Here is a 26,617-nt window from a genome sequence, read left to right as displayed (position 1 = left end):
GATATGATGATGAAGATGCATGGTTACAGTGGAAAGGGTGTAACAGGTTTAGATATGCAGTGGTACAGTAGTTTGCATCTGGTAGGTGGTATGTTGATGGAGTCAGTAGGTGGAGGTGTAGTGATGTAGTGTGGTGTGGTAGCCAGTGGTGATCACACTGGGTGATTGGTGTGGTAGCCAGTGGTGATCACACTGGGTGATTGGTGTGGTGAGTGAATAGTGGTAGTGTTGGATGGAGGATATTTATGTAGGAAAAATTGTGTATCTCATGGGCCTTCAAATTATTGAAGCATGTTTTGTATGTACAGCAACTCTGAAACAAAGATCTGGACTGATGCAGCATTTGTGGTGTGGCAGGAGCAAGTTGCAATGTCAATACTATTTTGATGTAGTTTGGTGTATATTTAATTTGTGTGGTTTTTGTGCATGTGCATGCATGTATATATATATGTATGCGTGCATATGTGTGTGTGTGTGTGTGTGTGTGTGTGTGTGTGTGTGTACTCACCTATTTGTACTCACCTATTTGTGGTTGCAGGGGTCGAGTCCTAGCTCCTGGCCCCGCCTCTTCACCGGTTGCTACTAGGCCCTCTCTCTCCCCGCTCCATGAGCTTTATCAAACCTCGTCTTAAAACTGTGTATGGTTCCTGCCTCCACTACGTCATTTTCTAGGCTATTCCACTGCCTTACAACTCTATGACTGAAGAAATACTTCCTACTATCTCTCTGACTCATTTGTGTCTTCAACTTCCAATTGTGGCCTCTTGTTTCTGTGTCCCCTCCCTGGAACATCCTGTCTTTGTCCACCTTGTCTATTCCACGCAGTATTTTAAATGTCGTTATCATGTCTCCCCTGACCCTCCTGTCCTCCAGTGTGGTCAGGCCGATTTCCCTTAATCTTTCTTCATAGGACATTCCCCTTAGCTCTGTAACTAACCTTGTCGCAAACCTTTGTACTTTCTCTAGTTTCTTGACGTGCTTTATCAAGTGTGGGTTCCAAACAGGTGCTGCATACTCCAGTATGGGCCTGACATACACGGTGTACAGTGTCTTGAATGATTCCTTACTAAGGTATCGGAATGCTGTTCTCAGGTTTGCCAGGCGCCCATATGCTGCAGCAGTTATCTGATTGATGTGTGCTTCCGGAGACATGCTCGGTGTTATACTCACCCCAAGATCTTTCTCCTTGAGTGAGGTTTGCAGTCTTTGGCCACCTAGCCTATACTCTGTCTGTGGTCTTCTGTGCCCCTCCCCCATCTTCATGACTTTGCATTTGGCAGGATTAAATTCGAGAAGCCATTTGCTGGACCAGGTGTCAAGTCTGTCCAGGTCTCTTTGAAGTCCTGCCTGGTCCTCATCAGATTTAATTCTCCTCATTAACTTCACATCATCTGCAAACAGGGACACTTCTGAGTCTAACCCTTCCGTCATGTCGTTCACATATACCAAAAATAGCACTGGTCCTAGGACCGACCCCTGTGGGACCCCGCTCGTCACAGGTGCCCACTGTGATACATCATTACGTACCATGACTCGTTGTTGCCTCCCTGTCAGGTATTCTCTGATCCATTGCAGTGCCCTTCCTGTTATATGCGCCTGATGCTCTAGCTTCTGCACTAATCTCTTGTGAGGAACTGTGTCAAAGGCCTTCTTGCAGTCCAAGAAGATGCAATCAACCCACCCCTCTCTCTCTTGTCTTACTTCTGTTATTTTATCATAAAACTCCAGAAGGTTTGTGACACAGGATTTGCCTTCCGTGAATCCGTGCTGGTTGGCATTTATACTCCTGTTCCATTCCAGGTGCTCCACCACTCTCCTCCTGATAATCTTCTCCATAATTTTGCATACTATACACGTCAATGACACAGGTCTATAGTTTAGTGCCTCTTTTCTGTCTCCTTTTTTAAAAATGGGAACTACATTTGCCGTCTTCCATACCTCAGGTAGTTGCCCAGTTTCCAGGGATGTGTTGAAGATTGTGGTAAGTGGCACGCACAACATATCTGCTCCCTCTCTAAGGACCCACGGGGAGATGTTGTCTGGTCCCATTGCCTTTGAGGTATCAATGTCCCTTAGCAGTTTCTTCACCTCCTCCTCATCTGTATGTATGTCGTCCAACACTTGTTGGTGTATTCCTTGCTGGTGTCCCCATCTGGTCTGTCCCCCCCAGAGTCCTTCCTGTCTCTACTGTAAATACTTCCTTAAATCTCGTGTTGAGCTCCTCACATACCTCTTGATCGTTTCTTGTGAGTTCTCCACCTTCTTTCCTCAGCCTTATCACCTGGTCCTTGACTGTTGTCTTCCTCCTAATGTGGCTATACAGCAGTTTCGGGTCAGATTTGACTTTCGATGCTATGTCGTTTTCATACTGTCGCTGGGCCTCCCTCCTTATCTGTGCATACTCGTTTCTGGCTCTTCTACTAATCTCCTTGTTTTCCTGGGTCCTATGCCTCCTGTACCTTTTCCATTCTCTGTTGCACTTAGTTTTTGCCTCCCTACACCTTCGGGTAAACCAAGGACTCGTTTTGGTCTTCCTATTATTTCCGTTTCCCTTGGGAACAAAACTTTCCTCTGCCTCCTTGCACTTTGTTGCCACATATTCCATCATCTCGTTTACTGATTTTCCTACCATTTCTCTGTCCCACTGAACCTCCTGCAGGAAGTTTCTCATACCTGTGTAGTCCCCCCTTTTATAGTTTGGCCTGTCCCCTTCAGTTCCTGTTACCTTCTCCACTTGTAACTCTACTATATAGTCAAAACTCAGAACCACATGATCGCTAGCTCCAAGGGGCCTCTCATAAGTGATGTCCTCAATGTCTGAACTGCTCAGGGTGAACACAAGATCCAGTCTTGCTGGCTCATCCTCCCCTCTCTCTCTGGTTGTGTCCCTGACATGTTGATGCATGAGGTTTTCAAGTACCACATCCATCATCTTGGCTCTCCATGTTTCGGGACCCCCATGTGGCTCCAGGTTTTCCCAGTCGATCTCCCTGTGGTTGAAATCGCCCATTACCAGTAACTTTGCTCTGCTCGAGTGAGCTCTTCTTGCCACCTCAGCCAGTGTGTCCACCATCACCCTGTTGTTTTCTTCGTACTCCTCTCTTGGCCTCCTGCAGTTCTGTGGTGGGTTATACATCACTCCAATGACTACTTTATGTTCTCCGGACTGAACTGTACCTACAATGTAGTCTCTTTCTCCAATCATGTGTGTGTGTGTGTGTGTGTGTGTGTGTGTGTGTGTGTGTGTGTGTGTGTGTGTGTGTGTGTGTGTGTGTGTGTGTGTGTGTGTGTGTGTGTGTGTATGTGTGTGTGCATGTGTGTGCATGTGTGTGTATGTGTGTGTATGTGTGTATGTATGTGTGTGTATGTGTGTGTGTATGTGTGTGTATGTGTGTGTGTATGTGTGTATGTGTGTGTGTGTGTGTGTGTGTGTGTGTGTGTGTGTGTGTGTGTGTGTGTGTGTGTGTGTGTGTGTGTGTGTGTGTGTGTGTGTGAGATAGTGGAGAGGTATACTACATGCAAGTAACCGTCAGAGGGCATGGTATCAGCCACAAAACCATGAGGGTACGTACCCAACACACAATTCCACCGTAGAGAGAGAGACAAATTCAGTATCACACAATTCTTTATTAACAAAGTTTTGCCCACGCAATAGGCTTTCAGGCAAAAATATATCTATTTGTGACTTGATAAAAGCCCACTGTATGGGTGAAATGCTGTCAACAGAGGTTCCCATTATACTGCATTTGTCTTTTTTCACCATGTCAGTATTTTATACCATATGTCAACAAGGCTCCACTGCAAATTGCCATCAGGCCAAACATTCCCATACTTGCCTAATACTACTGAAACACTCAACTTATAGAAGTCTGTGATCAACAAAGTAGACAGTAAATGAAAAACGCATGAACTTCAAGTCCATATACCAACATATGAGTGAACTAGCATGAACTAGAGGTGCATGACCTGGTGACTGACTCAGTAAAGCTAGGACAAAACCTCTCATTTTTACCTCTATCCAATCATGAAAGAAGCATGTTGTTGGCTGCAGATTCAGGCTCAAGCTCAACTTTCAGCTAAGCAAGAGGAAATGATAAGCAAACAAGTCCCCAGGCACAGCAAGCACACAGGAACAACTCTGTCAGCCTTAATGTCTGTGGCCACCCTGGCAAGGGTAGCTCCAACTATTACAGCAAATATAACATAATCCCACCACCAGTCAATGAGGGTAAATTATTGACATGGGTTGTGAACAGGACCAGATTAAGGGACAACTTGGCCTTGCACTGAGAATTTTCAAGAGGCTTTACAACACACACTAGAATTCAAAATAATAAAACAATGTTATGAACTCATAATTTTATTTTTTTAACACACCAGCAACTAAACTTTTATAAATTTTGAGATACTGTACTTCAAAATGTCTCTGAAAAAAATTGCCTGAATTTTTATGGGGCCTATTCTGGCAGTGGGAGGAGCATCAACTCACTTAGTCTCCTTGATAGGGCCCAGGCTGTGGCACACGTCAAAATGCTTCATGGCCAGTAGCCTCTCAGACTATTAAGCATTGTATCAGTGTTCCATATTTATCATCACAGATTTTAAATATAAATAAAATACTATATAGTACAGGGCAGAGGATCTAGTATATAAAGTATATACAAAGTATATATAGTATATATATGTACAGCCTCTCCTCACTTAGCGATGTACTCGTTTACCAGTGACTCGGACTTAAGACGGGCTCTCTGACCAGCATGCATACTTAAATAATGTATATTAGAACTGATTTCCTCTATTCTGTTTATTACAATATACAGTATACTACTGTATAAACATTAAAAAATATACTAAAAATGTTATAAATGGCGCAGAAGTGATATTAAAACAACATCAAAGTTGAGTGACACAAACGCATCACCATTATAGTATGTTCCTTGCTTAGTGATGAATTCATTTACCGACGTGGTCTTAGGAACGAAACTCCGTCCTTAAGTGAGGAGAGGCTGTATATATAAAGTACGTATATACAAAGTATACTTTACATATAAAGTATAAAGTACAGTGGACCCCCGGTTAACGATATTTTTTCACTCCATAAGTATGTTCAGATGCCAGTACTGACCGAATGTATTCCCATAAGGAATATTGTGAAGTAGATTAGTCCATTTCAGACCCCCAAACATACACGTACAAACGCACTTACATAAATACACTTACATAATTGGTCGCATTCGGAGGTAATCGTTATGCGGGGGTCCACTGTATATATAAAGTACAGTATATGCAAAGTATATATAAAGTACAGCCTCTCCTCGCTTAACGACGGAGTTCCGTTCCCAAGGCCACGTTGGTAAACGAATTCGCCACTAAGTGAGGAGCATACTACAATGATAGTGGGTTTGTATCAACCATCTCTGATATTGTTTTCATGTCACCTTTGCACCATTTATAACATTTCTAGTACATTTTTAAATGTTTATACAGCAGTTTAACCCTTTGGGGGTCGACAGGTCCTCTCAGACTTGTTCTCAGGGTCGGCCAAATTTCAAAAAAAAAAAATTATTTTTTCTTATGAAAAGATAGAGAATCTTTTCCCGATCATAATGACACCAAAAGTATGAAATTTGATGGAAAACTTACGGAATTACGCTCTCATGAAGTTAGCGGTCTCGACGATGTTTACGCCGGTGATTTTGCCCACTTTGAGCCCTATTTTCGGCCAATTCCAGTGTGCTAGTCAACAAAAATCATAACTATTTCGCTAAAACTCCATTTTTTCTATCGAATGAGTACAAGAAACCACCCATTTACCGATTTCAACTATCCAATAAAGTGGTCAGAATTTAGCAATTTTGCCAATTTCACACAAATTTCAAAAGATCCCAATTTCCGAATAGGGCCCAGAATAAACAAGAAAGACATTCCTGGAACTAAAATAACAAGTTCTCTGTTCGTTAGTCACATCCCCAGGCCCCTCTTATATTTCTTTGGCTTTCCACTTTGAATTTTTATTCTTAAAAAAAAAAATAAGATTTAATGTTATGCAGACTGCTGCATTAGTGTAGAAATGGTATAAATAATATCAGCGCACTTGTGAAAGAATATTAGACTCACAAGTTGATGTGTATTGGATGGTTGGCATGATTTGTTTACTTTTGAACTTCGGTAAAAATCGAACATTTCTGCTACTTTGAGCTCAATTTCAAGGTACTTTTCATTGTAAAACCAGTCAAAATCATCTCAATTTCTGTAATATGTCTTCCATTCTATAAAATGAGACCAAGAAAACTAGAATACAACAATAAATACCATACGAAAATACAGTGCAAAGTCGCTGTTTTAATAAAAAAACACGGTCAAAGTTTTTTTCTCATTACGCACTGTGTGCTGCAGGATTTTTTTTATACTGCGCACACTGATCACATAGATCTATTCTTACATATGTAGGCCTACCAGCTTTCTCTCGCTAGATTTGAGGGCACTAGAATTTAGGCACACTAGTACGTCAAAAACCCTGGGTTGTAAGACGTACTAGTACGTCCGAAACCCCCAAAGGGTTAATGCATATTAAAATAAACAGAATAGAGGAAATCAGCTCTAATATGTACATTATTTAGGTATGCATACTGATCAGAGAGCCCGTCATAAGTCTGAGTTGTCAATAAACGAATACGTCGCTAAGTGAGAAGAGGCTGTATATACAAAGTAGTATATACAAAAGCTATCTCAAGTCTACAGCTTTTACATCAGTGTTCACATATTTTGACATTAAAATTATATTTCATCTCTCAATTTGTTCAAGTCATATTGCATGTCAAGTAAGTAAGTAAGTAAGTTTATTCAGGTATACACAAATATTATATAAAGTATTATATAGTAATGAGCTGCATAACAATGTGGATGAGCAGAAATTTTTATACAAGTCATCATCACACTCTGCAAGACTTGTAAAGTAAATATGGCATTACACAAACTCAGACTCAAACTGGTAAATGCATGAATCTTCTGAACATCTACACATGTTCTCTGTCTGCTACAGGTGTTCACTACTTGCCAACTGTTGATCAAAATACCCAGGTTCAAAAAGATGCATCTTGCCTCTCTTGAGGTACCCTGAAGATCTTCATTATACAATGTTCTAAACTATCTACCCTACCACAAGCAATGGCAATATGTTAACCCTCCCCACAACATGACCTGAAGGAATTCCTTACATAACTAAAAATATTCATCACTGACACTTCTTAACCTTACGATGTTTACCAACACCAAAAACTGTCTTGATGTTCAATATCTGCTTACATTTACCAACCACGTGTGGGTCTCCACTCTTCCACCACGGTGTCGCCTTCGACCACATAATACACAGAGTGCATGGCTGCTGTGGCGCATGACTGAGGAGGTTACACATATCCAGTTATAAGTAATACAGTACAAACTATGCTGAATATTTGCCAAAATGAATCATTGATAAAACATGCAAATATAATTAATCTTAACAAAGCCACTAAAACAACAGTACAAATATGTACAAATTTATATTAGTACAGTGGAACCCCGAGTTTTGAACTGCTCCCAACTTGACCAATTATGCAAGTGTATTTTTGTAAGTGCTTTTGTAAGTGTATTTTTGGGGGTCTGAAACGGACTAATCTAATTTACATTATTCCTTATGGGAATAAATTTGTTTGGTAATGGCACTCGAACAGCCTTCTGGAATGAAGGAAGTTCGAAACTCGGGGTTCCATTGTATTTTCAAAATATAAATTCAAAGTGGAAGTGGGAAATATGGTGCCTGCACTCTTGAGGGGTGGAGATGTTGCAGTTCAGATTCATATTAATTGTAATATCTGTGCATGTCTGGCTAGAAAGCTATTGAATGAATGATGGTGAATGTGTTTCCTTGGTGGGAGAAGGCTGGTGCATTATAAAAATAAAAAAAATTCTTATACAGAGAAATATGTTTATTGTATTTACTGATACTTAAGAAGGGCTTATTGTGCTCTGAGCACCTCTGCAAAAACAGTGATTATGTTTGAGTGAGGTGAAAGTGTTGAATGATGATGAAAGTATTTTCTTTTTGGGGATTTTCTTTCTTTTTGGGTCACCCTGCCTCGGTGGGAGACGGTCGACTTGTTAAAACCTGCCTCGGTGGGAGACGGTCGACTTGTTAAAACCTGCCTCGGTGGGAGACGGTCGACTTGTTAAAAAAAAAAAAAAAAAGTTGGGTTGTAAATAAAATGAATGTTTCTGTGCTATTGAGAAGTGTGGGTTCAAAAGATAATAATTCTGATATAAAAGGGTAAGTAGTTACAATTAGTTTGCAAATGGTACAATGCTATTGGGACACTTAGAAAAGAAGCTACAGAAATTGAGTAAGACTAAAAAGGCACAATACCATGATTGGAACAATACACAAATAGCCTGCCCAAAAGAGAATGAAACATATAATAATGGTCCAACTTAGTTGGACCCTCTCAAATTCATCCACCAACCTTTGCAACTTCTCTTTAGAATCTCCCAACAGCACAGTGTCATCAGCAAAAAAAAGTCACTATGACAACTCCCACACCCTAGAATTCACTTCTTTTGCAACCCCATCTATAAATATATTAAACTACCATGGTGACCACACAGTTTCTTGGAGGGAGGGGGTAAAGGAGGTTTTGTGGGTGAGGGGCTTGGACTTCCAGAAAGCGTGCATGAGCGTGTTAGATAGGAGTGAATGGAAACGAATGGTATTTAGGACCTGACGAGCTGTTGGAGTGTGAGCAGGGTAATATTTAGTGAATGGATTCAGGGAAACCAGTTATTTTTATATAGCCAGACTTGAGTCCTGGAAATGGGAAGTACAATGCCTGCACTTTAAAGGAGGGGTTTGGGATATTGGCAGTTTGGAGGGGTATGTTGTGTATCATTATACATATCTGCTTCTAAACTGTTGTATTCTGAGCATCTCTGCAAAAACAGTGATTATGTGTGAATGAGGTGAAAGTGTTGAATGATTATGAAAGTATTTTTTGGGGGGGATTTCTTTCTTTTTGAGTCACCCTGCTTCAGTGGGAGACAGCCGATTTGTTAAAAAAAAAAAATACATATACTATACATTTACGTTAGAATTACCAAAATTTAAGAGCTAGAGAGATTCTTGCCCTGGATAGAAATAGCAATAGAGGAATACAAAGTCAAGATACCTGTATTTTCATTAATACATTACAGAAAAACATCAATTAAAACATGGGTTACATTCCTGAAAATCAAGACTAATCAAAGAGTTAAATGATACAAAGAACTTAGGGAAAAAGTATGGCTATGTTTCATATACTTCCCAATCTGCCAAACAAACTTAAAAAAAATTCTACTACAGTAATTTAACTTACCACACATTCCATTTGTTGTTGCTTGTTGATATGGAATTGCATGCAGAAGGCTGACGTGGCAATGCTGGACCGAGGTAGATGACTGTGTTTCTTAAGTAATGTTGTTGTGAATAGCTCAGGTTCTTGTGTTTAGGTGGATGCTGAGTTGTCAGTACGTAGTTGGTTATACCAGAGTGCCTGTTTTACTCTACAATATATCCTTGACTTAACAGACTAATAGAAGTGGGTGGATAGAGAGAAGAGTGTTTTGCCATAATTGTAACAATTCTGTAACCAACAGACTTTGAATGTTGTTTCTTAATCACATGAGCATGTGGATTTTGTCCTGTGTTTCCAAAGACTTTAAGCTGACGGTTTACTGCTTGCTAATGTAAATTTTTGATGACATATGCTTCTAACATAGCTCTGTCTCATTATCATTAAGCGCTCCCTCAGGACTGCAACCATTCTCCAAAATAATTTGTGCAAATCAAGTAGGAAAATTTCCCACAGCAGCATGATCAGCTGGTGAACTCACCATTATACTTTATTTTTGAAGCTGACAGCCTTTTAGTACTTTTATATCATTCAGTACTAAATGTACTCCATTACAGAAGGATCTCTTTCTTACACACACTTTTACAGTAGGATAGGGATTTGTGCCTTATAATGTGATCATTAAGCATGGTCCCTTTCCTTGTTATCTCCTCTTATTTAGAAGAAGGTCGATGTGGCCCTGCTGGGCTGACGTGGATGGCTGTTCCTTAATGTTGTTTGTCATTCTTTTCAGTATATTATTATCTGCAATGTTGACTGCACAAATTCTCATTTTCAAAATCAAATCAAATCAAAATGTTTATTTCCTTGTAAAGCTTACAATGTGTGGTTTACATGTTATAAAATATTAATTACATAGAAGGTCACTAGTATACCTAGGCATTTCGGGCAGACTAATACTAATTCTTACTCTATACTGATATAGGTTATGTAACAGTACATTTGAACATACATTATTAGATAAACACATAATTAGATACATACCTAATTAGGCACATACACATAATTAGTTACATACCTAATTAGGCATACCTAATTAGATTACAATACTGAGGTAGTACAAATCATATAATAATATCACAAATGGTAAATTTAGTATTGAGATGGGATTTGTTTGTTTCTATTAAAGCTCATATATTATAAGCATATCTTAGGTAGACTTAGGACTAACTTAAGATTTAATAGGCAATAGTTATATTAGGAATTTTATGTTTACAGTCGTTTGGATGAGTGTAAGTGTAAATTAGGCAGAATTACAGATAACAAGAGTAGGACTATTATTGTTTTGGATGTGTTCGTGATACAAAAAAAAAAAAATTAGGTGATTTTCATTTGGTTATCTAATGATGGGGTGTGTTAGGGAAATAAGATGTTTTTTAATGGTAGTTTTGAAAATGGTGGTCGAGTCTGCAGTTCTAAAGTTTTCAGGCAGGGAGTTCCAGACTTTTGGCATTTTTATGTACAACAAATTTTTGTAGAGGTTTAGCTGGACACAAGGAATGTCATAGAGGTTTTTGTGTCTGGTATGTCTATGGGTGCTGTTGCAACTATCAAGAAAGTGTTTTAGTTCAGGGTCAATATTAGAATTCATGGTTCTGTAAATGTAGGTTGCACAGTAGTATAGGGGTGTGTTGCTTAGGATTGGATTTCGTGATAATTCTTATTACGGCTTTATGTTGGGTTATTATTGGCTTAAGGTGGGTTGCTGCTGTTGAACTCCAGGCACAAATAGCAGAGGTGAGGTAGGGATAGATGAGTGAATAGTAGAGTGTGAGTAGGGCTGATTGTAGTACGTAGTAACGTATCTTAGAGAGGATCCCAACTGTTTTGATACTTTTTTTGTTACGCGTTGGACATGGGTGCTGAATTTCAGGTTTCTGTCAAGGTGTAGGCCCAGAAATTTGCCCTCATTATGTTTAGCAATAAGAGTGTTGTCAATCATAATGTTCAGTTGTGCAACACCTGCTCTGTTACAAAACATAATATAGAAAGTTTTGTCAGCATTAAGTGTAAGTTTATTGGCAGTCATCCAGGTCAATATTTTTAGTAGCTCTTCGTTAACAATGGTGTTGAGTGAGGCAAGATTTGGGTTGGAGATGACATAAGTCATGTTGTCAGCAAAGAGAATACTGTTTCTAATTATACAAAAGGATGATTTTCTCAGAGCAAAAGAATGGGCAGTTTAAATCACATATGCACAGGATGTCTAAAACTTCCACTCTCCTGGGACCTCCAGCATCACTAGTATTCCTCTTGGGTGTCATGGTTAATATCCAGAGAAGAATTGGGGTGATAAAATCTCTCCTTCCTACACAAACCACCCATAAAGCATGGGTGGTTTGTGCAGGAAGGAGAGGAGCTGCCCCTCTCCAAACATTAGACTCATAGGCCAAATATATTGCAGGGTACAAAACCCACAATGTGAACTATCAATAATTTGAGCAGAAATTTATCTTTCTGCCCTTCATTAAGTGTAATAGCAAGTGTTTTTACATGTTATGATTTCTTGGCTGCATTTTTTCCAGTTATTACTGCATTTTTCCATAATTCTTACAACATTTTTTTCAACAGTTGTTAGACAAAACTTGCACAGCCCAATTTAGCATTAATCAATGGTTCAAATGTTCAAAGGACATAGCACTTTCACAACACATGTACTTTCAACATTAACCAGCGTCTGAGAGAGCCAGTATTATACTCCAACCTTGCATTATTTTTATCCATAGTCACAGTCACATCCCACAAAGAGAAGGCTTAAAAAGGAGGTGGAGCTTTCTGTGGTAAAAAGCTATCAATAAGTTACCTAATCCTTAAAATATTATATGAGACCAAGAAGACAAATCAGTAGGAGACTGAGAAATGAACATACATGCCATGGAAGAATGTAGAGGAGGGAGTTAACTGGGAAGAGACTATAGTCCAGCTTGCCCTCCAATGATTCCACGAAGCCAATCTCTTGTGTCATTTTGCACAACCTGGTTCACAGAAAAAGACAATATGTTACATGAATATACTGTACTGTACACTGCAGTATATGATTTTTTTTTTAATAGTGGTACTAACTGCTTACCTGTGGCTAGCTCAAGATATTTCTTCTACTATCGCAGCTCAGCCTGATAAGGTTTCTTATTGACTAACAAATTAGGAGGCTCATATCTTAATTGTTGAGCCTTTAGTTTACAACAAAAGAACCTGGGTTGAATCCTGGGGTTGTTGGAGATATTAGATGTGTTTCCCTACACCTGATACCCCATTCACCTAGCAGTAAATATGTACAATACCTGAGTTTTAGCTAAATGTTGCAGATTGTATCCCATGGGGTAACAGGATAACTTTGGGATGGCTGGGCTTTGAAATGAGCTCAGGTGGTGGAAAAGCTCTTAGCCTGCATAATTAAACAATGTTTAAAAGAAAATAATCCAAGCTGCTATTTCTTGCAGCCATAAAATTCATCTCCATGGAGAAGTGGAACAGAATTCTTCCTCCGTAAGCCATGCATGTCATAAGAGGCAACTAAAATGCCAGGAGCAAGGGACTAATAACCCCTTCTCCAGTATAAAATATTAAATTGAAAAAGAGAAACCTTTGTTTTTCTTTTGGGCCACCCTCCTTCAGCGGGATACGGCTGGTTTGTTGAAAGAAGAAGAAGAATACAGGAGGGCCCCACTTATCCAGTAGGTTATGTTTTGGGGTACTGCTGTAGAGTGAAGATCTTTGTAAAGTGAAACATAGCCTTTTTTCACTTTCAAATGCATATAAAAGCCTGATAAATGAGCAACAGAGCTAGGCTTAAAAAATACATATACAATACACACATTACAGTGGACCCTCAATTAATGCCTCTAATCCATTCCAGAGAGCTAGCCTTTAACTGATTTAGCCTTTAACCAGATTAATTTTCCCCATAAGAAATAATGGAAATCCAATTAATCCATTCCAGACACCCAAAAGTATTAAACTAAATTTTTTTTTACATGAAATAAACATTTCCCTACACAGCAACGAATGATACATGCAAAATAAACAATAATTAAATGCCACTTACTTTTATTGTGGAGTTGTTGATGAGTGATGTGCCAGCAGCAGGGGAGATTCAAGTTTCCTACTGTTTGGAAGGGAAATCCCCTTCCACAAAGACTTCAGGTAACAAGTCCTTTTCTGGGGTTACCTCCCTTCTTGGTTTTTTAATGCCACTAGGACCAGCTTGAGAATCACTGGACCCCTGTCTCACCAAAAATCTTTCCAGAGAGCTGTTTCTCACGTGCCCTTAGGATTTCCCTAAAATAGGACATAAGTGTGTCACTGTACATGTTGCCAATATGGCTTGCAACAGTTGTGACAGGATAAAATTCATCCATAAATTTGTAAACATCACACACATTTCCTTAATCCCTGACGAAGGCAACTTCCTCCATCTCTCTTCCTCCTGCTCTGAAGCACATTCCTGAGCTGTGATCTGTTGCTGTTGCACATCAAGCTCTTGCAGGTCTGCAGTGGTTAGTTTCATCGTCGTTCTGCACCAACTCTTCCACATCCTCACCACAAACCTCCACCCCCATCGACTTCCCCAATGACACAATAGCTTCCACTACTGGCCTAGGCTCCTGAGGGTTAGCCCTAAACCCTTCAAAATCCCTCTCCTGTACACACTGTGGCCACAGTTTCCTCCAAGCAAAGTTCAAAATCCTGCCAGTCACTCCCTCCCAAGCCTTACATATAAGGTTTATGCGAATGAGGATACTGAAGTGATTTTTCCAAAACTCTCTTAGGGTCAGTTCAGTGTCTGAGGTCACTTCAAAACACTTTTGAAACACTGCTTTTGTGTAGAGTTTCTTGAAGTTTGAAATGACCTGCTGGTCCATGGGCTAGAGGAGAGGAGTTGTATTAGGAGGCAAAAATTTAACTTTAACAAAGCTAAACTGCCCTGCAATTTGCTCTTGCAAGTCATGAGGATGAGCAGCAGCATTGTCCATTACCAGGAGGCACTTGAGTGAAAATTTCTTTTCCAGGAGGTAATTTTTCACAGTGGGGCCTAACAAACCATAAAACCAGTCCATGAAAATTTCCCTAATGACCCATGCCTTAGTGTTTGATCTCCACATCACACACAAATTACCCTTGATGATATTGTTTTTCTTGAACACTCTGGGAGTTTCATTGATACACCACTAAAGGCTTCACTTTGCAATCACCACTAGCATTACTACACAACATTAATGTCAGCCCTTCTTTCATAGGCTATGTCCTGGGAGTGCCTTTTCCTCCTGAGTAATGTAGGTCCTGTTTGGCATTTTCTTCCAAAACAGGCCTGTTTCGTCACAATTAAACACCTGTTCGGGTTTTAAGTTTGCAGTTTCTATGTACTCCTTAAAGTCCTGCACATATTTTTCAGCTGCTTTTTTGTTTGAACTGGCAGCCTCGCCATGCCTTATTACACTGTGTATGCCACTACAATTCTTAAATCTCTCAAACCAGCCTTTGCTGGCCTTAAATTCATCAGCAGCAGCACTATTTGGAGGCATTTTCTTAATGAGATGATCATGCAACTGCCTTGCCTTTTCACATATTATTGACTGAGATATACTATCCCCTGATAATTGTTTCTCGTTTACCCACACCAATAACAGTCTCTCTACCTCTTCAATTATTTGCGGTCTCCATTTTGAAAACAAACTTGCACCTTTTGCAACAACAGCTTCCTTGACTGCCTTTCTGTTCGCCAAGATAGTACTGATGGTTGAATTGGGTTTGTTGTATAGCCTTTCCAACTCGGACATACGCACTCCACCTTCGTATTTTTCAATTATCTCTTTCTTCATTTCCATCGTAATTCTCACCCTTTTTAACACATGCTTGGCACCAGAAGCTTTCTTGGGGCCCATTGTGGCTTATTTAGCGGTTACAAGCACTAAAAACAGTGGAATAATCCAAAATATACAGGAGGTACATGTGGAATTGACCACAACAGCTTGTAAACAATGGTACACCAAGTCTTGGAGTAGCTGGGCCCGCTCAGGCCACGCTTCCACTGCATGGACACGTTCCGGACGAATGCTGTTAGACAACTTTTTCGCCGTTGGTAGAGCCATTTTGTTTTATGCCAAAGAGCACCGTAAGACAAATTTGCCATTACTTGATGCCGCCGTTGGGTGGGGGTCCACTGTATGTATGTATGTATGTATGTATGTATGTATGTATGTATGTATGTATGTATGTATGTATGTATGTATGTATGTATGTATGTATGTATGTATGTATGAATGCATGTAAGTATGTATGTATGTATGTATGTATGTATGTATGTATTCTTCTTTCAACGTACCAACCATATCCCACCGAGGCGGGGTGGCCCAAAAGGAAAAACGAAAGTTTCTCCGTTCAAATTTAGTAATATATACAGGAGAAGGGGGTTACTAGCCCCTTGCTCCCGGCATTTTAGTCGCCTCTTACAACACGCATGGCTTACGGAGGAAGAATTCTCTTCCACTTCCCCATGGAGATAAGAGGAAATAAACAAGAACAAGAACTAGTAAGAAAATACATGTAGAAGAAAACCCAGAGGGGTGTGTATATATGTGCTTGTACATGTATGTGTAGTGTGACCTAAGCGGAAGTAGAAGTAGCAAGACGTACCTGAAATCTTGCATGTTTATGAGACAGACAAAAGACACCAGCAATCCTACCATCATGTAAAACAATTACAGGTTTTCGTTGTACACTCACTTGGCAGGACGGTAGTACCTCCCTGGGCGGTTGCTGTTTACCAACGTACTACCTAGGATACGTATATATATATTTATTTATTTATTTATTTTCGACAAGTCAGCCATCTCCTACCAAGGCAGGGTGACCCAAAAAGAAAGAAAATCCCCAAAAAGAAAATACTTTCATCATCATTCAACACTTTCACCTCACTCATACATAATCACTGTCTTTGGAGAGGCACTCAGATATGACAGTTTAAAAGTCAACCTCCAAACTGCCAATATCCCAAACCCCCTCCTTTAAAGTGCAGGCATTGCACTTCCCATTCCAGGACTCAAATCCGGGTAACTGGTTTCCCTGAATCCCTTCACAAAATACTGCATGTGTAGCAACCTAAGTGTAAGTAGAAGCAGCAAGATGTACCTGAAATCTTGAGTCTACGAGACAGAAAAAAGACACTAGCAATTTTACCATCATGTAAAATAATTACAGATTTCCATTTTACACTCACTTGGCAGGACAGTATCACCTCTTTGGGTGGTTGCTGTCTACCAGCCTACTACTTAGAATTAATACTTATGTGATCTTTTATTTTTAAAAGGGTGTACTGGTCAACCAGTGGAAGGCCTCAGTCATAAAAATCCTAATCATATATTTTTCAGAGAAAATACATTTGTTACAAAGATTTCCTACATGGAAAAATCCAGAGTTATGCAAAGCATTCCAGTTAGTGGTCATCATAACTAAAACATGTGAGAGGAAGCACTTGTCCTGGTTCATAACTAATAAAATACCCCCACCATGGGTAACACTGAGCTGGGGTCATTCAGCACTGCACACCAGAGGTAAATATAGTGATGGGTATGTTGAGGTTAAGAAAGCCATCAGAAAAAACATTAGGTCTAAGATGTGTTTTGTTGATGAAGGAAATAGTCTCAGATTATTTTTTACATTTGAGACCACGTGGTCTCATGACTGCCGTACCTTTAACCACTTGCATACAACTTTTAGAAATCAGTGAAAACTGATAATAATTGCAATTTTTTTTGTGGTGATATTATACTGTAAAATAATATTAATGTTATCACTGCTATTATTTCTTAGTTTATGAGCTTTGTAATAGTTTTTGGGTAATTACTGAAGTATTTTAGTACTAGTGTGACCCGTTTAACCCTTTGAGGGTCCATCCTGTAGTTCTATGACTCTGAAGTCAGGGTCTAAGTCGTAGTACTACATCATGAGCTCAGCTCACTCAGATAAGCTGTGAGCAGTAAATTTGGGCATAGATAGGAGAGAATATATCTATGTGGTAAGTGTGCACCACATAAAGATAATCCTGCAGCATGCAGTGCATAATGCAAAAAAACTGTGACTGTGTTTTTGGATTAAAACAGGGAATTCGCAGTGCATTTTCATATGGTTTTCACAGTTGTAATCACAGTTTCTTGGTCTCATTTGATAGAATGGAAGATATATTACAGAAATAGAGATGATTTTGATTGGTTTTCGTAACAAAAATAGCTAGAAATTAAGCTCAGAAGAGTGGAAATGTTCGATTTTTGCCAATGTTCAAGAGTAAACAAATCACATCACTCAACCAATACAAGTCAGTTGGTGGGTCTAATGTGCATTCACAAATGCACTGATATTATTTATATAATTATTACAATATTGCATAACAGTAAACCTGTTTTTTTTTGGATGTGAATAAAAATTCTTCATGTGAATAAAATATCAAAATGAAATTCATCTGTAAAGCCTGGAAACATAACTGACAAACAGAGGAAATGTTATTTTAGTACCAGGAATGCCTGCATTGTTTATTCTGAACCCTATTTTGAAACTGGAATATTCTGAACTTTGTGTGAAACTGGCTAAATTACCAATTTCCGATCACTTTATTGGGTAGTTGAAATAGTTGATTGGGCAATTTCTTGTGCTCAGCAGATAAAATGGAACACATACTAGCAAATTAGCTAAGAATTTGATCTAATGGAACAATGTAATTGGTTGAAAATAGGACTCAAAGTGGGTAAAATCGCCGATGCGTAAATATTGCTGACACAGCAAATTTCGTGGGAGCGTAATTTTGTCAACTTTTTATCAAATTTCATACTTTTAGTTTTATTACCTTCAGAAAAAGATTCTCTACCATTTTATAAGTAATAATAATAAATTTTTTGGGGGGAAAACTGTTGGATCCTATGGGGAATTTTCAGACTGGGGGTCTGGACCCTCAAAGGGTTAATTTACCAAATATGTTTTTAGGAATAAGGAGAGATTTAATGCAGTATGATTCACTAATTATACACTATGTAGCATCACAACATTTGGGATATAAATGCCAATACTGCTATACAGGACGATTTTTTAAAGAAAAAACAAAGTCTAGAAACATACTTGAGGTTGGGATGGCCACGGATGACACCGTAGCCACTTGCCATTTCACCGTACCCTTGCTTTGTGAGGCCAGTGAAACCACAGTCTATTAACATCTGAAAATAATTATTATTAGTAGGTTGGTAGACAGCAACCACCCAGGGAAGTACTACCGTCCTGCCAAGTGAGTGTAAAACGAAAGCCTGTAATTGTTTTAAATGATGGTAGGATTGCTGGTGTCTTTTGTCTGTCTCATAAATATGCAAGATTACAGGTATGTCTTGCTACTTCTACTTACACTTAGGTCACACTACACATACATGTACACGTTTATTTATACACACTCATCTGAGTTTTCTTTGATTTTATCTTAATAGTTCTTGGTCTTATTACTTTTCCTTTTATATCCATGGGGAAGTGGAATAAGAATCTCTCCTCCGTAAGCCATGCGTGTTGTAAAAGTCAACTAAAATGCCGGGAACAATGGGCTAGTAACCCCTTTTCCTGTAAAGATTACTAAAAAGAATAAGAAGAAGAAAATTGTCAAAGTGGGAAGTCTGAATGTGCGTGGATGTTGTGCAGATGATAAGAAAGAGATGATTGTGGAAGTTATGAATGAGAAGAAGCTGGATGTCCTGGCTTTAAGTGAAACAAAGCTGAAGGGGGTGGGAGAGTTTCAATGGAGAGGAATAAATGGGATTAGGTCAGGGGTTTCAAATAGAGTTAGAGCTAAAGAAGGAGTAGCAATAATGTTGAAGGATAAGCTATGGCAGGAAAAGAGGGACTATAAATGTATTAATTCAAGGATTATGTGGAGTAAAATAAAGATTGGATGTGAAAAGTGGGTTATAATAAGCGTGCATGCACCTGGAGAAGAGAGAAGTGTAGAGGAGAGAGAGAGATTTTGGGAAATGTTGAGTGAATGCGTGGGGAGTTGGAGTTTTGAATCAAGTGTGAGAGTAATAGTGGTTGGGGATTTCAATGCTAAAGTGGGTAAAAATGTTATGGAGGCAGTAGTAGGTAAATCTGGGGTGCCAGGGGTAAATGTAAATGGAGAGCCTTTAATTGAGCTATGTGTAGAAAGAGATTTGGTAATAAGTAATACATATTTTATGAAAAAGTGGATAAATAAATATACAAGGTATGATGTAGCATGTAATGAAAGTAGTTTATTAGATTATGTATTGGTGGATAAAAGGTTGATGGGTAGGCTCCAGGATGTACATGTTTATAGAGGGGCAACTGATATATCAGATCATTATTTAGTTGTAGCTACAGTTAGAGTAAGAGGTAGATGGGAAAAGAGGAAGGTGGCAACAACAAGTAAGAGGGAGGTGAAAGTGTATAAACTAAGGGAGGAGGAAGTTCGGGTGAGATATAAGCGACTATTGGCAGAAAGGTGGGCTAGTGCAATGATGAGTAGTGGGGGGGGGGGTTGATGAGGGTTGGAATAGTTTTAAAAATGCAGTATTAGAATGTGGGGCAGAAGTTTGCGGTTATAGGAGGGTGGGGGCAGGAGGAAAGAGGAGTGATTGGTGGAATGATGAAGTAAAGGGTGTGATAAAAGAGAAAAAGGTAGCTTATGAGAGGTTTTTACAAAGCAGAAGTGTTATAAGAAGAGCAGAGTATATGGAGAGTAAAAGAAAGGTGAAGAGAGTGGTGAGAGAGTGCAAAAGGAGAGCAGATGATAGAGTGGGAGAGGCACTGTCAAGAAATTTTAATGAAAATAAGAAAAAATTTTGGAGTGAGTTAAACAAGTTAAGAAAGCCTAGGGAAAGTATGGATTTGTTAGTTAAAAACAGAGTAGGGGAGTTAGTAGATGGGGAGATGGAGGTATTAGGTAGATGGCGAGAATATTTTGAGGAACTTTTAAATGTTAAGGAAGAAAGAGAGGCGGTAATTTCATGCACTGGTCAGGGAGGTATACCGTCTTTTAGGAGTGAAGAAGAGCAGAATGTAAGTGTGGGGGAGGTACGTGAGGCATTACGTAGAATGAAAGGGGGTAAAGCAGCTGGAGCTGATGGGATCATGACAGAAATGTTAAAAGCAGGGGGGGATATAGTGTTGGAGTGGTTGGTACTTTTGTTTAATAAATGTATGAAAGAGGCGAAGGTACCTAGGGATTGGCGGAGAGCATGTATAGTCCCTTTATATAAAGGGAAAGGGGACAAAAGAGATTGTAAAAATTATAGAGGAATAAGTTTACTGAGTATACCAGGAAAAGTGCACGGTAGGGTTATAATTGAAAGAATTAGAGGTAAGACAGAATGTAGGATTGAGGATGAGCAAGGAGGTTTCAGAGTGGGTAGGGGATGTGTAGATCAAGTGTTTACATTGAAGCATATATGTGAACAGTATTTAGATAAAGGTAGGGAAGTTTTTATTGCATTTATGGATTTAGAAAAGGCATATGATAGAGTGGATAGAGGAGCAATGTGGCAGATGTTGCAAGTATATGGAATAAGTGTTAAGTTATTAAATGCTGTAAAGAGTTTTTATGAGGATAGTGAGGCTCAGGTTAGGGTGTGTAGAAGAGAGGGAGACTACTTCCCAGTAAAAGTAGGTCTTAGACAGGGATGTGTAATGTCACCATGTGTTGCAACCCCTGAATGGGTTGCAATGTATGTATATATATAATTATTATCTTTTCATATAATTTTATATTGCTTATGTTTACGATAATAGCTAAATCGTAAATGTATTGCTTTATATTGTTATTTGACTTAGCTTCCTTTGGTTAGGTAGGATGTAACATATTATGTGCTCAGTTCAAGTCTTGATTGTCTAACTACTGTAATTATCGCTTGTGGCTCGTTAGACTGCAGGCTTCTGTTTCTGAGCTGCAGCTGTCCACGGAGCTATCACGTGATCGAGGGGGGGGTGTCCTCACCTCGCCTGAAGTATTCAGTCTGGTCTAGACTCTCTTGGTGGTTGGACAGATTGTCTGTCTCATTATTCTTGTTAGTTCTGTAGAACTCTGTTCACAGAACATTGTATAGACTTAGTGATTTTTGACGTTGTACTGAGGTTGTGTGTCGCATAGACACTCTGAGCAACTCAGGTCCTGAGCTGTAGCTTCTGACCTAACTTGTACTGGTATCTGTGTATTATCACAGTCGGGGATTTTCTTATGCTGAACTTAGATTCAGTAGTATGGGAGTTGTGTGACTTTTGTGGAGGATCTGCTGATGGTCCCTACTTAGTGTCGTTATATTATCTCCTTGTTCCTGATTCTGTGTCGCAGTTGCTTGTTATATTGCTATTGGGCTTAGCATTCTTTTTATTGTTCAAGCAGACTGTTCTGACTGCCAGTTGGTCAAGAAGTTAGTTGGTGAGGACTTTGTCAGTCACTTGTTTAAGTCTAGTTGAGTCGTGAGACATAGCGAACTACTTAGAGCACTTACACACAAACTTGCTTGTACATATTTGTAATATCTTATTAAATGTTTATGTACCAGACGGTACTTAAGAATTATAAAGGTGATATGTGCTTTCAGCACAATAATACTGTATACGAGAGAAGTGATATTATTTTAATTACTGTGTTTAATTTAATTTAATTTGATAATATACCTCTAGACTTAATAAATTTATTAAATTTTAATTTCTCTAGTTAGTAGCCTACCAGTTGTAATCCTGAAGCACTATTGAATCATACTGAATTCTAATGGATAACTGGACAAGGATACTGACTACTTGTTACAAACCCCAGTAACAGGCTGGATGCTAGAAGGGCAGTCCTTTCTAGTATTCACTGGAGATCTCTAAGCTTTTTGAATTGCATTTTTTGTAACACCATGGTTGTTTAATATATTTATAGATGGGATTGTAAAGGAAGTAAATGCTAGGGTGTTCGGGAGAGGGGTGGGATTAAATTATGGGGAATCAAATTCAAAATGGGAATTGACACAGTTACTTTTTGCTGATGACACTGTGCTTATGGGAGATTCTAAAGAAAAATTGCAAAGGTTAGTGGATGAGTTTGGGAATGTGTGTAAAGGTAGAAAGTTGAAAGTGAACATAGAAAAGAGTAAGGTGATGAGGGTATCAAATGATTTAGATAAAGAAAAATTGGATATCAAATTGGGGAGGAGGAGTATGGAAGAAGTGAATGTTTTCAGATACTTGGGAGTTGACATGTCGGCGGATGGATTTATGAAGGATGAGGTTAATCATAGAATTGATGGGGGAAAAAAAGGTGAGTGGTGCGTTGAGGTATATGTGGAGTCAAAAAACGTTATCTATTGAGGCAAAGAAGGGAATGTATGAAAGTATAGTAGTACCAACACTCTTATATGGGTGTGAAGCTTGGGTGGTAAATGCAGCAGCGAGGAGACGGTTGGAGGCAGTGGAGATGTCCTGTTTAAGGGCAATGTGTGGTGTAAATATTATGCAGAAAATTCGGAGTTTGGAAATTAGGAAAAGGTGTGGAGTTAATAAAAGTATTAGTCAGAGGGCAGAAGAGGGGTTGTTGAGGTGGTTTGGTCACTTAAAGAGAATGGATCAAAGTAGAATGACATGGAAAGCATATAAATCTATAGGGGAAGGAAGGCAGGGTAGGGGTCGTCCTCAAAAGGGTTGGAGAGAGGGGGTAAAGGAGGTTTTGTGGGCGAGGGGCTTGGACTTCCAGCAAGCGTGCGTAAGCGTGTTAGATAGGAGTGAATGGAGACGAATGGTACTTGGGACCTAATGATCTGTTGGAGTGTGAGCAGGGTAATATTTAGTAAAGGGATTCAGGGAATCCAGTTATTTTCATATAGTCGGACTCGAGTCCTGGAAATGGGAAGTACAATGCCTGCACTTTAACCCTTTCAGGGTCCGTCCCGTAGATCTACGGCTGGTCGGTGAGTGTCCAAACCGTAGATCTATGCCAAAATTCTAGCGCCGTCAAATTTAGCGCGAAAGCGCTCATAGGCCTACATATGAGAGAATGGGTCTGCGCCGTGGGTGTGCGCCATAAACAAAAAATCTAGGCGCCTGCATAGCATTGTGGGAACGCCGGCTCAGTCACCCTTGTTCACCATGTCTCGTCGCAAGTCAGCTCTCACTCCCCGGAAAATTGGGACTCTCCTCTTCCTGTCTGATAGTTCTGACACTGATGGAAGTGGAAATGAAGACGAATTCTACGGCTTTGATAAGTTAGTGACCGAAAATAATGACCAGGATATCGATAATAGTGCAGAAAACCCCGACGATCCTCGACCTTCTACCTCTGGTGTGGGCACTCGTGACTCACGGTCGGGTGTTCCTAAACGTAAGAGAAAACTAATATTTTCCCGTGGCCTGGCCTCTGACTTCAGTAATGACGATGATTCTGACGTGGATTGTGATTTTATTGCGCTCGACGATCATTCGAGTAGTGATAGTGAGGAAACATATTCACCAGTGAAGCGTCGGTATGTTCGCCGCCGCATGCGCTCGGGTAGTGTACCCTATGCTGTGCCCAGGGGACGGAGTACATCCCGGAGTACATCCCAGAGTACATCCCGTGGCCCTACACCCGTTTTAGGTAGTGATAGTGAGGATGATGTGGCTACACTTGGCATGGATGGGCCACAGACATCAGTGGATGGTGTTAGTGGGGCTGGTGGTGGTAGTGGCACCGCCATGCGTGACTCGCTGTGCCACGCGGGAACCCACGCTGCTGACTCGTCAGTTCAAGGACAAAGCGGAGCGTCACCCACCAGCCCGCCACAACCACCCGTACAACCAGCCTATGATGTCCAGTATCCACCAGCAAACCGTATCTGGGATTGGCAGCAAAATCCCAATTTTGTTCCCAGCCCTCACCACTTTGATGACTCGCAAAGTGGAATTCTACCTACCTGTCCCCTTGGAACCACGGCCAATGAACTGGAATTCTTTGAATTATTCTTTGACCAGCCATTGATGGAAATTATTGTCAGGGAAAGTAATAAGTATTTTCAGTACACCATGGCAAATACGATCTTATCACCACAGTCAAGACTACACAGGTGGAAAGAGACGACTGTTGCAGAAATGTATTTGCTTTTTGCAACAATAATGCTTATGCCTCACGTCTATAAGCATAATATAAAAGCATACTGGTCCACAGATCGGCTAATTTGTACCCCATCCTTCAGTGAAATAATACCAGTGAACAGGTTTATCTTACTGTTACGTATGTTGCACTTCTCTGACAAAACCAGGCCTGACAGAAGTGACAGGTTATACAAGATTAGAAATGTTTTCATGTATCTCAAACAAAAGTTCAGGATATACTTTTATCCATTCAAGAATCTTGTAATTGACGAGTCTTTGATTTTGTTCAAAGGTAGACTGTCATTCAAGCAGTATATACCGAGCAAGAGGAACCGCTTTGGTATAAAATTGTTTGTACTCTGTGATTGTGACAGTGGCCTGGTGTTGGATATTGTTGTATACACGGGTAGTAAAACATTGAAAGATACCAAGATGTTATTGGGTATATCAGGTGACGTAGTGAGAAACATGATGGCACCTTATCTTGGTAAGGGCCATACATTATATACCGATAACTGGTACACAAGCCCATTACTCAGTGATTTCATGCGAGTGAACAAGACAGATGTGTGTGGCACAGTGCGTTCTAATCGTAAACATATGCCCAGGCTCAACGCAGGTGTTCGTGGTGATGACGTGCAGGTGTTTACTGCCAATGACATCATGGCATTACGGTGGCATGACAAACGAGATGTCACATTGTTGACAACCATTCACCGTAATGAAATGCAAGACAGTGGCAAAGTTGATCGAGTGACTAATGAACGTATTCGAAAACCAGTGACAGTGATTGATTATACACAAAACATGCGCTTGGTTGACAAGTGTGACATGCAGATTGGTTTTGTTGATTGTGTTCGTAAGAGTTACAAGTGGTACATGAAACTTTTCTTCCATCTCATGGACATTTCAATGCTGAATGCATATAATATGTACCAAATAAAGACTGGTAACAGACCACCGTATGGTGAATTTTGTTTGTCTGTTGTCAGACAACTCATAATGAAGTACCAGGTAACAACACCTGCAATACAACATGGTCCTCGAATTCATCACAATATACCCAAGCGTTTGAGAAGAGAAGGTGATCATTTCATAATACAGCTTCCTTCAACTCAAAAGAAATTTGCTCAGAAGAGATGCATTGTCTGTGCACAAACAAAACGACGGCAACAAAGACGCAAAGACACTCGGTTTATGTGTGAGGAATGTAAGGTGCCTCTGTGTATGGTGCCTTGTTTCAAGGAGTTCCACAAGCTCCAGCAGTTCTAAAACCATGTCCAGTGATTGTAAATATGTAAATATATGATAGAACATTAGTATTATACAATATTTGTGCATGTTTATTGTAATAAACAACAGTGGTAAACAATAATATGATAATAACTTTAGTGCGGTTATTGTGTTCAATACAGTGAGTTTATATATATACATTATATACAGTATTGGTCTCTCAGGCCCCAAATGTTAGTAGGAATAGAAAAAAATTGGAAAAGAAAAGAAAAAACAACTAAAACAACAAAATAATATAATACGCGTATGTGGAATTCGTCGATGTTGCCGCCACCACATCATTTTCTACAAACTTCTTGGCACTGTATCTCAGTAAGTACTGATCAGATTCTAATTTTTTTTGTTTTATTACCTTCACAAAAATATGCTCTTTAATTCTGTAAGAAAAAATAATTTTTTTTTTTTCAAAATTTCTTGGACACTGGTGCGTGACTTCAGATTTTGGCCTTGGACCCTGAAAGGGTTAAAGGAGGGGTTTGGGATATTGGCAGTTTGGAGGGATATGTTGTGTATCTTTATATGTATATGCTTCTAAACTGTTGTATTCTGAGCACCTCTGCAAAAACAGTGATAATGTGTGAGTGTGGTGAAAGTGTTGAATGATGATGAAAGTATTTTCTTTTTGGGGATTTTCTTTCTTTTTTGGGTCACCCTGCCTCGGTGGGAGACGGCCGACTTGTTGAAAAAAAAAAAAAAAAATTACTGATGCTTACAGTTATTGGTCCCTTATTTTAGTTATAATTGTTAATGTGCTGTGAAAGTTGACATAGATAAGTAATGAATAACAGGTCTTGAAACAATAAATATTTGGAAGAAAA

At 39.5% G+C, this 26,617-nt stretch overlaps 1 protein-coding gene across 1 annotated transcript in view; it reads right to left on the bottom strand.

Moving 5' to 3' along the window:
• Positions 1 to 4,344: 4,344 nt before the first annotated feature.
• Positions 4,345 to 26,617, bottom strand: part of LOC128700647 (D-serine dehydratase-like) — a 54,567-nt gene continuing 32,294 nt past the window's right edge. Inside the window, exons 5-7 of the mRNA XM_070097013.1 lie at positions 18,525 to 18,619; positions 12,289 to 12,394; positions 4,345 to 7,397 (exon numbers count right to left, since the gene is read on the bottom strand). Of these exons, the coding sequence (XP_069953114.1) occupies positions 7,308 to 7,397; positions 12,289 to 12,394; positions 18,525 to 18,619 (291 nt within the window). The 3' untranslated portion in view covers positions 4,345 to 7,307. The remainder of the gene's footprint in view (positions 7,398 to 12,288; positions 12,395 to 18,524; positions 18,620 to 26,617) is intronic.

Source organism: Cherax quadricarinatus, chromosome 56 (assembly GCF_038502225.1).
Source record: "Cherax quadricarinatus isolate ZL_2023a chromosome 56, ASM3850222v1, whole genome shotgun sequence".
NCBI classification, from domain to species: domain Eukaryota; kingdom Metazoa; phylum Arthropoda; class Malacostraca; order Decapoda; family Parastacidae; genus Cherax; species Cherax quadricarinatus.
This window is presented reverse-complemented; position numbering and strand designations above follow the sequence as displayed.